Source organism: Bos javanicus, chromosome 20 (genome assembly GCF_032452875.1).
Source record: "Bos javanicus breed banteng chromosome 20, ARS-OSU_banteng_1.0, whole genome shotgun sequence".
In the NCBI taxonomy this organism is placed as follows: Eukaryota; Metazoa; Chordata; class Mammalia; order Artiodactyla; family Bovidae; genus Bos; species Bos javanicus.
The window spans coordinates 37,533,889-37,550,649 of record NC_083887.1 but is presented as its reverse complement, the minus strand read 5'-3'; the positions used below and the strand labels follow the sequence as shown (position 1 = coordinate 37,550,649).

The 16,761-nt window shown below is 40.0% G+C and overlaps 1 protein-coding gene across 1 annotated transcript in view; it reads left to right on the top strand.

Moving 5' to 3' along the window:
• The first annotated feature begins 3,567 nt into the window (after window positions 1-3,567).
• The window catches only part of SLC1A3 (solute carrier family 1 member 3), an 80,587-nt gene continuing 67,393 nt past the window's right edge, over window positions 3,568-16,761 (top strand). The window contains exons 1-2 of the mRNA XM_061393712.1: window positions 3,568-3,839; window positions 5,441-5,712. Coding sequence (XP_061249696.1) covers window positions 5,532-5,712 — 181 coding nt within the window. The 5' untranslated portion in view covers window positions 3,568-3,839; window positions 5,441-5,531. The remainder of the gene's footprint in view (window positions 3,840-5,440; window positions 5,713-16,761) is intronic.

Below are 16,761 nucleotides of genomic sequence, written 5' to 3'. Positions count from 1 at the left end.
TCCTGACTCAAGTCTTGTTCCCTTAAAATGTTTGCATCAATCTAAACCTAAAATCACTCCAATGATTAAATCCTGTGGCTCCCTCTTGCTTAGGAGTAGAGTTCAAGGTTTTTTAATTTAGCATTCTGGCTCCTCTGTAAGTTACCCTGAAGAAGGGCAAGGCAACCCACTCCAGTATTCTTGCCTGGAGAATCCCATGGACAGAGGAGACTGTCGGGCTACGGTCCATAGGATCGCAAAGAGTCGGACACCACTGAACCGACTTAACACAGCACACACGGAGTAAGGATAATGTTGAGCTAGGCATAGCTTCTCCAAGAGTCTCTGAGTCTCAGAGGAAAACCTGGTAAATAGGCTGCAGGACAGGGTTCCCATAACTTTCTGTGGGCCGCTCCCACTGCCCACTGAATAATTACAGATGTGTTTGTGGCCTCCTAGAGAAAAGGGGCTGGTTTTTGCAGCACAGCACTTGTTCAAGGTTTGTTGAATGAGTGACTATGATAAAGGGTACTTTTAGCTGTTCAACTCTTTGTAGCCCTATGGACACTTTCCAGCCAGGCCCCTCTGTCCGTGGAATTCTCCCGGCAAGAATACTGGAGTGCATAATCTTTCCTTTCTCCAGGGGATCTTCCTGACCCAGGGATCAAACTCGGGTCTCCTGTATTGCAGGCAGATTCTTCACCTTCTGAGCCACCAGGGAAGCCTAGCTGCCCACTAAAATTGGGATTTTCAGGCTTCACATAGGTTCAAGATAAACCCAATCTGTTAAAACCCTAACCAGAATTTGCCACCAACTTTTTGTTGTTTTGCTTTTTACATTCGGGCTCAAAAGGAAAAAAAAATTAAGACAAAATGAGAGACCAGCTACTATAAGTACTGTTTCTATGCCTGCTACCTCCAGTACTTTCACTGGAGTTAAATAAGTCCCCTTCCTGGTCCTAATATTCTACAATTTCCAAATTGCAGAAGGAAAATTGACATTCCTTACGGTAATCCTAAAATGTAAACTATTTGAACAAGAATGGACAAAATCTCCCATGAAATTACAAATCAAAGTGAAAAATATTCAACAAAAGTTAAAAGGGTTTCTAATCACATTCTTCCTCAAATTCCAGAATTCCCTTATCTTGAATGCTGAAATTTGATGGTTCTGACCTATGTTACAAAACTTACTAATACGTCAAACTTCAAACTAATGGAAATTCAAGGATAGGTTGCATTTGGTTGTTTCTTGTTGTGACATTTCCCCTCACCTCCCACCACCCCAATGAATTCACCTACAACATATTTTATAATAGCATGTTCAAAGAAAATTCTTGAAAGTTTTCAAAAGAAATAGCATTTGCCACATCTTTTTTTTTTTAACTCTGGAATAGAAAAATTAATATGATTTCCTAGTCCTGTGTCTCCTACCCACAGTAGCCTTAAATAAAATACATATAGGGACTTGTTCATAATTTCTTGCTGTTTGGCTTATTTAGTATTTCTACGAAGGAAAAAATGTTTGAAGGCTCAAGGGTCTTATTTATAAAATAGAGGAAAAGGAAGAAATACGTTGAGTAAACCCAAGTTGTCCCGAGGGCATTATTGCTATAGCTTTCCAAAAGAGAAAGTGGTACTTAAAAGTAGTAATTCCTAATATTTCCCCCAGACTACACCCTTGTAATTCAGATGAACTCTGAACTGAGACTCTTTACATCTCATTTTCTCATTAGGTTTTTATTATAGCCAACAAAACTTTCAGTGGTGAATTACTTCTCTTCTCTGGGGTTCACCAGACTCCTATAATGTCTGTGTTAATTAAAATAATGAAATGGTTTTTAACTAAGATTTGGGGATTAGAAAAAAAGGGATAAAGAGAGGGTACTAGAGCCTTCTCATCTCTCTACTAACCAAAGTATGGTTTTCTAATCCCTTTTCTTGTCCCCCTACTCCAAAACAACCAGAAATAAAAATGGACATGCCACTTGGCTTGAAATTCCATTTAAAATTATATAAAGATTTCTCTTTTAAGTTCTCTTGAAATACAAGACATTTCCTCAAGAAATGTGGACAAGTTAGTCTTAAATCCATGGCTCAGAGAGGACTTAGTGTAGTAAATAAATGCTTTAAAATGTAGTCAAGGCATTGAGAAATGGCGCCTAGGCCAGAAGTGCCAACACAAAAAGCGATTTTGTTTGTTGCCAAGTGTTATTATGTCAGTTATTCATAGGAGTTAAATTTAATATTTACTGTGTATCAGGTATAAAACCCAGTCTTGCTCTCAAAGAACTTACAGTTTAGTTGAGAAGCCAGAAATTTTACAAGGATTTTTTAAAAGAAAGAGTGGTAGGAGACTTGTAATTAAATGTTAAACTATGTAATACAGATGCTAAGTGATCTAGGAGATAAAAGAAAAAGAAAGACTGCTGAGGGTTGGGACTGCCAAGAGCATATATTTTCAATAAACCCTTAGAATGATGCAATTTTAAAAGTTGTTGTAATTGCTGCTAGTTTATACTTTTAGCATGTACATGATTCACCATTGCTTTCCAACCAGGAGATGTTCAAAAAAGTATAAACATGCAACAGTTGAGACTTGGCAGGAGACATATCTTCAGAATCTCCCTGGATTTGCTAATGAGAGAAAAAGACATACTTTCTTGCTGGAAAACAGACGTAAGAATTAAGAGGATTTTGTATGGGGAATATGAGATTTAATAAACAGGAATACAGAACTCTGGCTGTAATTTTTGGTATGAGTTTTGTTTCTACTAAACATTTTTTCTTCTTGCTAAACACATTCTAAGTTTTGGAGTTGAGTCAGGCTCAAAAAAATTTTTTTTAATTTTTAAAAACCTATTTTCACAATCTATTTTCTTTAAGAAAGGTGGACTAGAAGTACGAGTTACAGTCTCAAGGAAATGAGAATTTTCTAATTCCTAAAAAACGATGGGGTAGGTGGGGGTGTAGAGGACATTGAGCATCCTTTAAAATTGAGGTGTCTGTCTGCACAGCAAACTTCCCTTTTGAAACTACGAAACTTCAAGTGTGCATTTATACTCTTGGTCTTAAAATGCTTTTTACTTTAGTAGTCTAGCAAAGATCTTGGTCTCTTTGTGTTTCTTACCTTTTTTAATCTTTGCCACCAGACAATTTGAGCTAAATTAGACGTGTTATAATAGAGTTTTAACTGCTAAAGCAGAGGCATGTCTCATCTTGTGTTTTGAGTAAGTTTAGTCAAGTTTAGAGCATTATAGCATTTCTTTTCTCCATACTTGATTGCCTTCTGGGTCTTCCCAAGAAATGTCAGTTATTTCCCCAATTCTAAAAAGAGGGACTCTTTCATAATAGTGTACAACCAGGCAAAAGAGCACACTCGTGTTTCCTTAAGGGGAGGAAACCAGTAACAATGTGAGATAATTAAATTTAGCTCCAGAAATCTCTTCTTTGAAACGTTCTAATCAAGACTTCAAGCTTTCTGAGTGTGTGTGCGCTTTATTCTTCAATTCTTCCTGGTCCCGGTTTTGCATTTCTAATGAAAGTGAACTGACAAAGCGGCAAAGTGGTCTAAGGAGCAAAACAAAGCCAACAAGCAGGCTTCTGGTGCGCCAAGATTAATCAATATTCCAGAAACCTCGGGTTTCTCCCCTCCTTCCCTGTGGTGTTTTCATTTTTCCCCACTCCCCCTTTCCCGGGCACAGACTCCGCCCCTTTTCTTAAGTTGCCCTGATAGTAATTTGCAGTTTCAGAGCACATGCACGCCTCGCTCGCTGCGTTCTGTTGCTCTGCCGTACCTGCTGAGAATTCACCTTGTCATTGCCTGGGGTATCTTCCACCCGTTACAAAATCCGGAAAAGGTAAGTCTGACGTCCTGTATTCTTGCTGGGCTTAATTTCTCATTCCATTTCTCTGCCCCTGTATTTTGTTTCCCAGGCAGAGGAGTAGCGAGAGTAAAAGCTAGCCATTTTGGTAGATAAAGTCCATGTTAGTGATTTAATGCAAGGAGCGTGTGGTGTCTATTTACGCCGCGTCCTCTCTTAATTTGGAGTTGAGTCATTCAGGGTGGATTGGGGGCAGATTGTGGTTCCGGCGCTAGAAAAGAATCAAGGCTGAGCTGGTCTGTTTAAAAGTGACTGGTAAAGGGAATGAGAGATCAGTAGGGGGAAAAAAATCTGGTCTCTCGCGTCTCCTCTGCTTTACTTCTCCCTAAACGTTTAATCTGCTATGAAGTCTTGAACGACCTGTATGTCTTATTACCACTGACCCCAACCTGCAGTTTTATTTAAAAGTCAAAGCTGTTAGGGTTGTTTTCCCCACCCGCCCCGCACTTGAATTTGCCAAAAGCTTCCGAGGAGTCCCTCGCTTTCTAGTTACTTCCCCCACGGACGCACACGCTGGCTGTTCGCCAGATACACACGTCCACAGGCACCACTGCTTTTTACTTGGATTTATCGTGGGAAAGGTTATGGATTAGAAATCTTGTAAAACAGCAGGAGGAATTTCTTGATCTTTCAAAAGAGCTGATTTCTACCAAGGGGAGATTTACTTAGATATATTTGAATAACCTAGGAGCACTTTAAAGAAACTGGAAACCACACTAACTGTAATGTTTGGAATGAAAATTGGACTCATCTCTTCATCTGTTGTAGAAATCCTAAATTTTAAAATACAGAGAAGTGGGTGATAGTTTCCTTAGAAGACTTCAGCATGTTTGCCACAAAGATAAATGCTACTTTGTACTTCTACTTGTGACAGAAATGTAAATGAATTATGGTTTCAGATCATTTATAAATGTGCCCAGCCCACTTTGCTCATTTCATGAAAAAAACTAAAAAGTTGCCATGTGAAAGAGTCATTCTTTCTCAGGGCCTGTGGGTACTTGTGTTCTGTTCATAAGCATATTTACTATTGGATGTTATCATGACATTTTTCTTAATGAAGAAAATAGTTACTTTATTATATATAACAGAAACCTCTGACTGAAATCTCAACATCTTAATTCATTTTATTGAGCTGGTTATGCCTTTCCCATGTATACAACATAAGCCATTAAGTATAGTTATTGAGCGTTTCCTGTGCATTTAATTCAGTTGGACATTTATTGAGGGTGAACCCTGTGTAAAGCACCCAGCTAGGTTCCAGGGGATCAGGTTGGGGTAGGGGTTGTTCCGTCACACCCAGCTCTGATGAGCCCTTTTATAGCTTCACTGGAGAGGGAAGGACAAATTTTTAAAAACGTAACACAAGTTCCTGCTCATATATTCTGGATTTATGCACATGTCTCACACGTGGTTCAGTAAGATATCCACATTCGAGCCCTGCGGTCTGGCATTGCCGCTCTCCAGTCCTTGATTCCTAGTGAGATCATGCAGTTTGCCAACAGCTTCCCCTGGTGTGAGGCAGCCCTGATTGTTCACCCCTGGGGGCTGTAACTCTCGTCTCTTTCTCTCCTGTCTAGTTGTGTTCTTTAACACCAAAGAGAACTGGCTTTCTGGGGCTGATTCCGTGACGTTGAAGTTCAAAGCAGAGACACTCTAGAGAAGTAAAATATGACGAAAAGCAATGGAGAAGAGGCCAGGTTGGGAGGCAGGATGGAGAGATTCCAGCAAGGGGTCCGTAAACGCACACTGTTGGCCAAGAAGAAAGTGCAGAACATCACAAAGGAGGACGTTAAAAGTTACCTATTTCGGAATGCATTTGTGCTGCTCACGGTCACTGCAGTCATTGTGGGTAAGTCATTTGATAACAAAACCCCCTTCCAAAAAAAAAAAAAAAAACAACTGGATCTTGTTTCTTTGGGGCATCTGACTGCCTGGGAAAATTATCAGATGAACTGATTGTAGGTATTCAAAAGGACCGCCCAGGCTTTCCTCTGAATTGGAAGATTCTTCTTTTTCCCCTTTACATGACAGTCTGTTGGCACGTTTGGAACTTTGATAAACATGTAGGAATCTGAAGAAGCATCCTTAGGCATTATGCAAATCAATTGATTGTGTGGAGAAGGGAAATAAATCAAATGTTTTTCCATCTTATGTAAGAATAAAAGAGGATAATTTAATCATTAGGCCTGAGCGGTCAAATAACAATAAAAACAAGCAAGCACAGTAGATCTGGCCAAAATGTGATCCTTATACAATGTAACTTTCACTTAAAACTAATTTACACAATTAGTATACCCAAAATGAGACACAGGTCCCTGATAGTAATTATATTCTAACTGATGCTGTCTTGAAGCTGAGTAACAACTCTTAGACTTAGAGGCGGAATCTTTTTTGTTTGCACTCTCTGTCATCCAGTGACTGGGAAAGGTAAATTTCGGAAAATGTTAACACAGATCTCTCATTCATTCATTGCCTCTAAGTGCCTGACATAAATGGCTATAACTCTTTTGAAACATTTTAGCCTCTTACTAATTTAGCATTGTTGATGGCAATCTGTACAAATAAAACATTATTGTTTTGTTTGATTTATTGTTATCTGAAATTACAGTTCATTACTTGTGGGTAGCATTATTCTTCCTTTAAAATGTAGTTGGGATTTTTGACTGAACCAATATAAAAGTCCTTAGGCTAGTAAACAGATAAGCCAATGCCATGCTGTTAAAAACAAACAAATAAACAAAGCTTAAATCTGCCACCAGAAAAAGTTTTAATCTGTAACTTGAAGTTTGCTAAAATCTCCATCAAATATAAGAGGTAATGACAAAAGAACTCAGAAAATTCTGTAGCATGTAAATATAATTGTAACTTTATCCCCCAAAAAGGGATTCTTAGATCACAGACAAATATGAATATAGCAGAAGCGTAGTTTGTCACAAGACTTTAGATACATTCCATGTCAGTATCATTGGCTCCTTTTCGTAACTGTTGTTGATTAATGAGTGTTCAATTAATTCTAGAGACGTTCCAAGGGAAAGTGTCTTGACTGACTAGGAAAAATAATGGCTTTCTTTAGGTTGCCAGGTTTGAATACCTTCCTGGAAGAAGTATTTCAGTGCTGTGTCACTGTCTTGGAAGTTGATGTAAAATACATTATTTTCAATGAATTACAATCACTGTCAAGCCAACTAATAGCTGCATAATACTAACAGTGAACATTTATACAGCACTATGCCAGCTACTTTCTGGGTGTTTTGCTTATATTAGCTCACTTAATCTTTAAACAAACCTATGAAGACTGTGGATAGGTATGATTACTCTGATCTTCATTTTATAGTTGAGGAGACTGAGCATGGAGAGATAAGCCACTTGGCCAACATCACACAACCAATAAATGTTAGAGCTGGAAGTGAAACTCAGGCTGTCTAGAGCCAGAGGTGATTTCTCTTAACTAGTCTGCCATCTTACCTCTCTGCTCTCCTGACTAGTTTATATCTTATGAGAGTTGCCAGGAAGAAAAATACTGCCATGTCTTGGTAGAAGCCAATTACCAAGCAATGCTTGATGCATTCACATAGCCTTGTAATTTTGCTAAATGATTTACTCAGTTAAATTCAGCAGAAAACGTATAATTCTCCTACAAATGATTAAGCTGCATCCCTATCATTAATTTAACAAATACCCGTTTATTTTGTAACCCTATCCATATAATAATAGAGCTTAGTGATACTGGTGTATGTTTGGAAAAGATATAGAAACCCTGATTCAAAATGGTGTTCTAAACACAAGAGTTCAATTGCTACGACAGAAGTGTTTCATTTCAAGAACAGAGAAATAAAAAATGGTAAAAACCTGAGCATGGAAAGCAGATTGATGGAGCAGGAAGTTCTTAAGTGACTAAAAAGAAATAACATCTCTAATAGAAGGAAGATAATCCCAGATTTAAAAGTCCATTTTCTCTTTGAGTTCTGGGATCATTTCCTAGCCCAATGAGTCGTTCCTACAATTTGTGAGATTTGTGATGAGTTGGCTGAGCTGGGGTAGATAGCTTGGCAGGTTGCCCTCGGTGTTGGCTTTACTAATGGAAACTGAGGAGGTAGAAGTAAGGAGAAGAAGCCACTAACAAAGAAACAAATAAAAAGAGCTCATTGACAGTCAGAGAGACCACTGAGTCTGCATAAAGGACTTGGAATCTCAATTTAGTAGCAAACAGGTTTAGGAAAGAAGGAAGACGCTTTGGTTATCTCTTGGTGCCTCTTCCATAGAGTGAAAACACGAATTTAGCTTGTTACTGGTACATGTCTACATCAACCTTAAAGAAATATTAGGAAAAGGACATGTCTGTGTATGTCTGCTCAAATTTATTTGCTGCAGCATAAGAGAAGACTGGGAAGTTGCTAGGAAGAAAGAAGAAAATAGTTTATTTCCCCAAAGATGAAATGAGACAAAAGAACTATAGCTATTACTTAGTTTTTGAATTCTTAGGTTTTGATTGCTTTTACTAAGAAAGAGTGGAAAAACCTACATATTGGGGTGAATTTTTTATTCCACTCTATTTTCTTTATCTTTTTTAAATAAAGTAAATGTTCATTTAGTGTGTGGAAATAGAAACTAGAAAAAGAGAGGAAGAGTAGAGACTTGTAATTCCATATGCTCAAAAAAGTAGAGAATTGTAAATATTAATATTTCCATAGCAATTCCTCTACAAACACAGGCATAGCCCTACATGAACAATTTGATGTCATTCCTATGCAATAATATTTCTACTGTCATTTCTAAGTGATATCAAAAGTCTGAAAATGCCTGGTTGCAAAGCCCATGTAACAGGAGCAGGTTAGCAACCTGAGAGAAGGCAGCGCCACGTGCTAGATGTCTTTAGGACAGTTCATCATGAAAGCATTAGATGAAGTGTCTTCCCAGGCTATTGCAGACAGCTGTCTGACAAAAGCCATACTGAGAAAAGTGGTTACTGTCCTTTCTCCAGGAAGCATTTTCTCATTTTCAACTGCGGTCAGTTGTGTTAGAGTGACCTCAGACATCTCCCTGAAACAAAGGAAAATCCTTTGTCATGGTCAAGTCACAGAACGTTACTCATTTCATGTGCAGGGAATGAAGAGAAAATAAAAGTGAAATCTCAGGCCAAAGAATTACGAAGAAACGGGTCTTAAGATCAGCTTCAAGGGGAGGGAATCTTTAAATAGAGTTTCAGAGAATTAGATGGTGGTTTTACCTGAGGAAGTTCACAAATACAGCACCCAGCACCTTTTTCTGCTGTTGGTCTTAAGACAGACAGACACACACACACACACACACATATACACACATATAACATTAACGTTTAGACTATCTTTATGTGACTTTGAGAGAAATTGGTGACTTTTTAAGAAAGAAAACCTGCTGACTGAATGTGTATATTACATTTCCCACCATTCCCTGACACTCTTTGGCAATAAATTTCAATTGCACTAAAATTGAGTGCAGTTCAATAATATATCTGAAAGGATGTGCAAGAAATGAGCCACCATGACTGCCTCTTGGGGTAGAATTTGGATAGGTGGGGAGTAGGATGGAAGGAATGTTACTTTATCCTAAATAAGTTTTTGTATAGTTTAAATATTTTAAGGGCTGATTAGCTCAGTTGGCTATGGCGTGATGCTAATAAATGCTTTATACCACATTCACACATTACCCACTGTGATCTATTATTTGCTGAATACATAAGTTAATTTTTTTAAAGATTCAGTGTTATTCAGTGATTTAACAAATATTGGATATTGTATATCTGGCCCTGTGCTTTGAGATGAGGAGTCTCTGCCCTCCGGTCATTTAGTAGAAGAGATGGATGAAAAATGAGATGACAAAGTGATATACAGGGTTCAGATATCGTAATAGAGGAGTTTGTAGCATTCTTTAAAATGAGATCATATTTGTATATACAGTGCTGTATCATATATGAGGTCTTCCTGTGTTGGTACTTTAGAGATTCTACTGTGTTATTAACAACCACACTTGGAGCCCTAGATGTGCCACGTGGAATAATCTTTTTTTAAACTGTGGCTTTCGATGAAGGATAGAGCTGGGTTCCTATGCCAGCTGTACTTAATCACTGTGTGAACCTAAATAAGGCGTTTAGCTATTCTGAAGTTTCAGTTTCCTCATCTATCATTATATGTATAATATATATTGTGAACACTTACATGGTGCCAAGCAGTGCTAGAGTAAGCCAGGGAGGAAGGTATTTTTATTCTCATTTTATAGATGAGGAAACTGAAGGTCAGCCACAGTTGATGCACAGTTGATGCATTTTGACCACAGTTGATGCATTTTGACCATGTTTCAAACCCACCCTTCTGTCTCCAAGTTCATATTCTTACCCACCACAGTGTTCTGGGTGCTCATCTCTGCTCTCAGGAAATGTTCATTCTTGTTTTATTACAACAGTTAACTAAGGATGTGCACTGACACATCAGCACAAGGCGTGGAAAGGAGAGATTGAATCGACAGTTCAGAACAAGGGTCACTCCTGAATCCTGGTGGTTGATTACATGTGAGTTGACAGAGAAAGTGGACTGCAGGTGAATCGTCCGATTTCTGGTTTGGTGCCTGAGTGGTAATGGTGCCACCAGTCATGGTGGAATACAGGAAGAAGATGGGGAAAATAATAAGCTGAGTTTTGGACATACTGAGTTTGAGATGCAGGCTGCCACTGCAGTGGAGGTATAGTGCAAGAGGCACGCAGAGATTTGCATGGTAGCCTTACCATCTCCAGGCCCAGTGAAGACAGGCTCTGTCTTTGAAGGTAAATGAATAATGATCAGTGAATCAGGTTATTCTACTACATAAGCTACTCTGTAGGTGAGTCTATTCTGAGAGCAGTCTAACTCTAGGGCCCTTCTTTATGACTAGAAGCAGTAATCTCCCAGAAAGGCTGTAGTGGTATTCTGAGCCTCGGACATGTAACACAATATCCAGCTGAGTCAGTTTAGCTCAACAGGTTCATCGATGCGGTGAACTATCAGCTGCTGCACTGAAGTGACAGGTCTTGGGACCAAAGTAGCCAACTATTTGAGTTAGTGGCCCCCCTGCTGACACCTTCCACCTTACTAAGAGAAGGGCATCTCCTCTCGGGTTGAACAACAGGAATCCAAAGAATGGTGGATGGATTTCTGTTTCCTTCAACACTTCCTGGAAAAGAGAAGAGAGAGAGCTTCCGGAAGCTTCGGGGAGGGTGGCTCCTGAGGCAAGCCCTCCCCTGGTGTTACCAAAGCCCAGCTATTTGTGGTCACACAACGGAGGCTCCCCGGGCAGAGGGCTGGACTGGAAGGGTTAGGCTTTCAGAGCTGAGAACCACAATGCCCTGCTTTAGAGAAATGACACAGGGATTGAGTATTAGGGATTAGAGTCTGAGTTTTTTTTTCTTTTTTATCTGCTTTATCTTCTCCCCCAGGGAGCAGAACTATAGAAAAATTGTCAGGGACAGCAATAGCAAATAAGTGACTTGCATTAGCTGACTTGATCCTAGCCCTCCTTATACCCCACCTTCTCCGCAAGCGTTCCAGGGAGCTGCCTCCTGTCGTGGGGACAGAGTCCAGGACTGGAGAGGGGAGTGGATCAGGGCTATGGATTCTGGAGTCAGACAGTTAGGGCTATGTCCCACTTCTGGAACTGAGCCTCTCTTTCCTTGCGTGTAAAATGGAATAATTTTAACACCTCTCTGCCAAGATTTATATCCCAGTTCTGCCATTTACAACCGTGTAACCTTAAATCACTTCCTTAAATGCTTGGCAGACAGAGTGTCTGTAGGAACTGTCCACACTTTGCCTTTGCTTCCCATCTTTGCTATGGCAATAAGTGGAAATATGCACAGGTTTGATGATGCTATTTGCTCAGAGGACGGAGACCCAGGAATGAGGGAGGCCTGGGAGCTGGAAGCAGAGAAGTCAGTTACCTGGTTTAGGTCTGGAAGTGGCTTGTTTCCTTGGCTAGAGAAAAGAGCTAAGAGAGTTGTAGGAAGAGACCTAATAGCTGTTAAGGTCTCTGAGAGCAGAGATGAAAGCCTCAGAGTAAGTGACACCATCCTTATCTGTCCCTTATCTACCTGGCCTCTTGAGTCAAAGCAGAAAGCAATCTCCAGGCAACTGTTATCTCAACACAGCTTGCTCAATGCAGGGAGTACCTGATAGCTGAGGCCCCTCTCAGGAAAATGGGAAGTTGCTGGAAAAGTGGTTTCAGTAAACGTAACATACTCAATAGCTCATTTTTGTTCCTAGCACTTGGGGACCCATCAGAGAGTCCATCGCCTCCCTGATTTCTCCTTTTCTCCAGCATTTTGGTGTCTTCCTTGTTGTTTAGTCACTAAGTCATGTCCGACTCTTTTGCAACCCCATGGATTGTAGCCCGTCCAGCTTCTCAGTCCATGGGATCTCCCAGGCAAAAATACTGGAGTGGGTTGCCATCTCCTTCTCCAAGGGATTTTCTTGACCCAAGGATCAAACCATGTCTTCTTCATTGGCTGGCATATTCTTTACCACTGAGCCACCAAGGAAGCCCATTTTTGGTGTCGACTATTCATTAACTGTCACCCCCGCATTGGAGTGGGGGCAGGAAAGATGAGGGGTTCTGGAAACTTGGAGAAAATGTTGCTGGTTTCTAACAGAGCTGGGAGAGGTTGTTTTGAAGTAGGAGTAAGGCTTAATGTTGTTCTAAGATTATCTCTAGGTTCTATTTTCTTTCTGTTAAATCAGATAATGAGAAAACTGAGCAGGCAATTTCAAATCTATTTATCTTAAAAGTAGGCCATCAAGTAAGTAGATATGTTCAGAACAATTACCTACAATAATAATAATATCTTCCATTTTTCTGTGTCACTTTATAGAGCACTTTCTGTTTGCCCTTTATAGCAATGTAAGTCCATGGCCAGTTCATCCCCTCTTCTGATTAGTGTCTGGGAATGTCTGGAACACAGCTAGGAAAGTGCTAAGAATCTAAAGGTCCTGCTAAGAATCTAAAGGACCCTGCTCTGCCATCAGCTCCCCTTATGATTTTTAAAAATTTTTCATTTATTCTATTTTCAGCTGTGCTTGGTCTTCATTGCTTCATGTGGCTACTCTCTAGGGCGGTATGCAGGCTTCTCATTGCAATGGCTCCTCCTGTTGGGGAGTGTCAACTTTAGACCTTGTGGGCTCAGTAGTTGGGGCCCACAGCTTTGGTTGCTCTGTGGCATGTGGACTCCTCCCAGACCAGGGATTGAACCCATGTCCCCTACATTGGCAGGAGGATTCTTAACCACTGGACCATCAGGGAAGTCCTCCCTTTATGATTTAAAACAAGTCTCATCGTGCATACATGCTAAGTTACTTCAGTCGTGTCCAACTCTTTGCAGCCCTACGAACTGTAGCCTGCCAGGCTCCTCTATCCGTAGAGATTCTCCAGGCAAGAATACTGGAGTGGGTTGCCGTGCCCTACTGGAGTGGGTTACCGTGCCCTCCTCCAGTGGATCTTCCCCACCCAGGGATCGAACCTGCATTTCTTACATCTCCTGCATTGGCAGGTGGGTTCTTTACCCCTAGCACCACCATCAGCAAAATACATTTGGACTAATGTCTGCTGCCAGCTCCAAAATTCTATCATTTAAAGTCTAATTTGCCTTCCTCTAAAGCTGTATATGAAATAAGATACAAGAGTGTTTGCAGCCCATGACGCTGTACCATCGCAGGACCTTTTTCCTGAGCTCATGATCTCCCAACCCATTTGAGCCAGTATCTCTAAACTCACAAGCAGCTGCCTTCTCTTGCTTTGCATTCTTGGCTGTCAAGTTCCTAACTCTGGGTAATGGCCAGTGTTTCCTAAGCAATGTTCGAGGACACACGTGAGGCATACCTCTTCAGGAGTCACTTCCAACCTTCCGTCTTCTGCTAACCTATCATAGGTCCGAGGATGAAAATTTCGGGTGTCTGTTTTTGCCGTAGAGTAAACAAGGTTGTGAAGAGCCTACGCTATTTGGAAGAGGCAACTGGAATTTAAGCCCCGTCTTTCCCAAGCTGTACATTCCAGGTGTTAGAGTTCTTGATATTTATGGAACACTGGGGTGCCATCATTCATCAGGTATTTGGTCTGGCAGGGAGGTGAGCTGTATCATTGCTGTGAGATGTGGAAACACAGAGAACACTCCAGCACACAAAGTATTGCCATTGTACTGACTGAGGATAAAAATTATGAGTTTTATGTCAAGCTTCAGTGCAATCAGAGCAACCCAGAGCAGATTCCCTAGACCAAGAATATTCCCATCACTAGGCCCAATCAAAAATGTGCTCAAGTTGTTTTGAAAGCAAAAAGAAAAGAATAAAACCCCCAAAAGTAGATAAAGAAAGTTATACCCTGGCTGAATTAAGGCAAGGTTTCCTCTGTGTAGCTTATCAAAGAGTTGAAGGTAAATTTAGGAGCAGCGAGTTGAAAGGCACACTTGAATTTTGAATTTCAAGACTGAGTCCCTGTCTCCTGAGAGGACAGCTTCATTCTTCTTGGCCCCAAAGAGACTTCTCCAGTTCTCCAGCAATGATTCCAGGCCACACACTGCTGTCTCTTCTCAGAGAGAAAACAGCGGGCTATTAATGACAGACTTTCTATTCAGAATCTTGTAAGACGAAGCTCATTTGTCCCTAATGAGAGTAGAGATGGACAATTACTGCCCTTCTCACCCTGAAATGATGGCCTCTGCGTTTAGATCCATTGCACCATTGGAAATTCCACCTTTAAAGCAAGAAAGGCAAACCCCCAGAAATCCATGTGTTTCTTGCTGTCTTCATCATGTCGATGAACATGAAGACAAAGACATCAAGAAAGAATGTCTTTGAAGAGATGCCTATGACCCTAGTTGGTTTTGTTTTTTTTTCTCTTATTTTTTTACTTTTGTCTTAGATTTGCTTTTTTAAGGCAAATGAAGTAGTCCTGTGCTAAAGTTGAGATTCAGTAAACTTGCCAGGGCTTTGTAATTTCTGGTATTGGGATGCTTTACACAACATGGTGGATGAGGAAAGAGCATACACCTTTGCCAAGTTGTTGAGTCTCTGAGTCTTCAGTTCTGGGGTACTTGTAACTTCAGCTAATTGGGTGAACCGGCACATGAGCCTCAGATGACTGAGTTCAAAGTTTTTTCAGAGTCACTTCCTTGTCTCCAGAAAAAGAGCCTTTTGGTCAGAAAGTGATCCACTCAACTATAAGTCTGAGCACAACTAGTGTCTCCTCTCTCCATGACCCAAGTTAAGTAAATTCATTATTAAAATAGATTGAGGACAAGCCGACCCAGACCCAGAGTGACCTTTTAGAAAGATCCAGGCATCTAGCAGAAAATATGTAAAATAGAATTCCATCAGCTTGCTTTTTGTAGTTGTGGACTATTTTTGTGTGTGTATTTTGTTATTTAACTTATGAAATAAATCACACTGCCCCAAATCAAAAAGAACAGACGTGAAATGAGAGTCACGGCCACCAAAACCCTCCCCCGGGGATCTAATTTGCTTTGTTATCAGTTTCCTCAGTGTATTTAGAGTGATTTTATGAGCACAAAAATAAATTCATATTGATTTTTTTTTGGTCTTTTCCAAATAGTAGCATAGTATATATAGCCCACTTCATACTTCGCTTTTTTTCACTTTGCAACATTCTTTGGATGTCATTCCTTACTGGCACATAAAAAGGCTCCATTCTCTCAGGGCTGCATTGTATGGGCAAATTATAATTTATTTAAACAATCCCCAATGTAAAGGTTGTTTCCAGCTCTTCGAAATCATTTTTCAAATGGTATAATGAATTATCTTGGATGAAAGTTATTTCACCTTAGTAAAGTATGTCTATAGAATACACCCTTTACAGTGAAGTTGCTGAGACTAAGGATATACGCATTTGTGATTTTGATAAATATGGCTAACTTACACCTCATAGAGGTTGTTGTTGTTTACTCTTTCAAATTGTGAGATTTGAACGTTTTCCCAATGGGACTGCTGCCACAGGTAAAGATGAGTGGACTTTGTAGTTTATGTGGACTGGCAAGCATGTGACTCATAGCAAAGTCATAGGAGGAACTTGGAAAATTTTAGTATATTTTATTTTCAGTTTCTGCTCACAACTGTATATGTACCTGTGCTGTGCTTAGTCGCTCAGTCATGTCCAACTCTTTGCGACCCTTTGGCCTGTAACCTGCCAGGCTCTTCTGTCCATGGGGATTCTCCAGGCAAGAATACTGAAGTGGGTTGTCATGCCCTCCTCCAGGGGATCTTCCCAACCCAGGGATTGAACCCAGGTCCCACAATTGCAGGCAGATTCTTTACCATCCGAGCCACCAGGGAGGCATACAGTTACGTAACTATATAACTATATAGTTACGTAACTATATAACTATATAGTTACGTAACTATATAACTATATAGTTACGTATAGTTACATATAACTATATAGTTACGTATATAGTAAATATAACATATAGTTACGTAACTATATAACTATATAGTTACGTATAGTTACGTATATAGTAACTATATATATAGTTATATAGTTACGTAACTATATAGTTGCTGCTGCTGCTGCTAAGTTGCTTCAGTCGTGTCCAACTCTGTGTGACCCCATAGACGGCAGCTCACAAGGCTCCCCTGTCTCTGGGATTCTCCAGGCAAGAACGCTGGAGTGGGTTGCCATTTCCTTCTTACGTAACTATAAAATATAATATATATAGTTATATAATATATATTTAAACCAGAAATAAAGGCAACAGATTCTGGTGATTATAGTTCGTATTTCTAAAATAAAAGACTTTTTTAAAAGGACAATGGATTGGACATTTAAGAGATCTATAGAATTATTTATAAATTACATTACCATTTTGCATAGCCTGTGTTACTGCAATTTG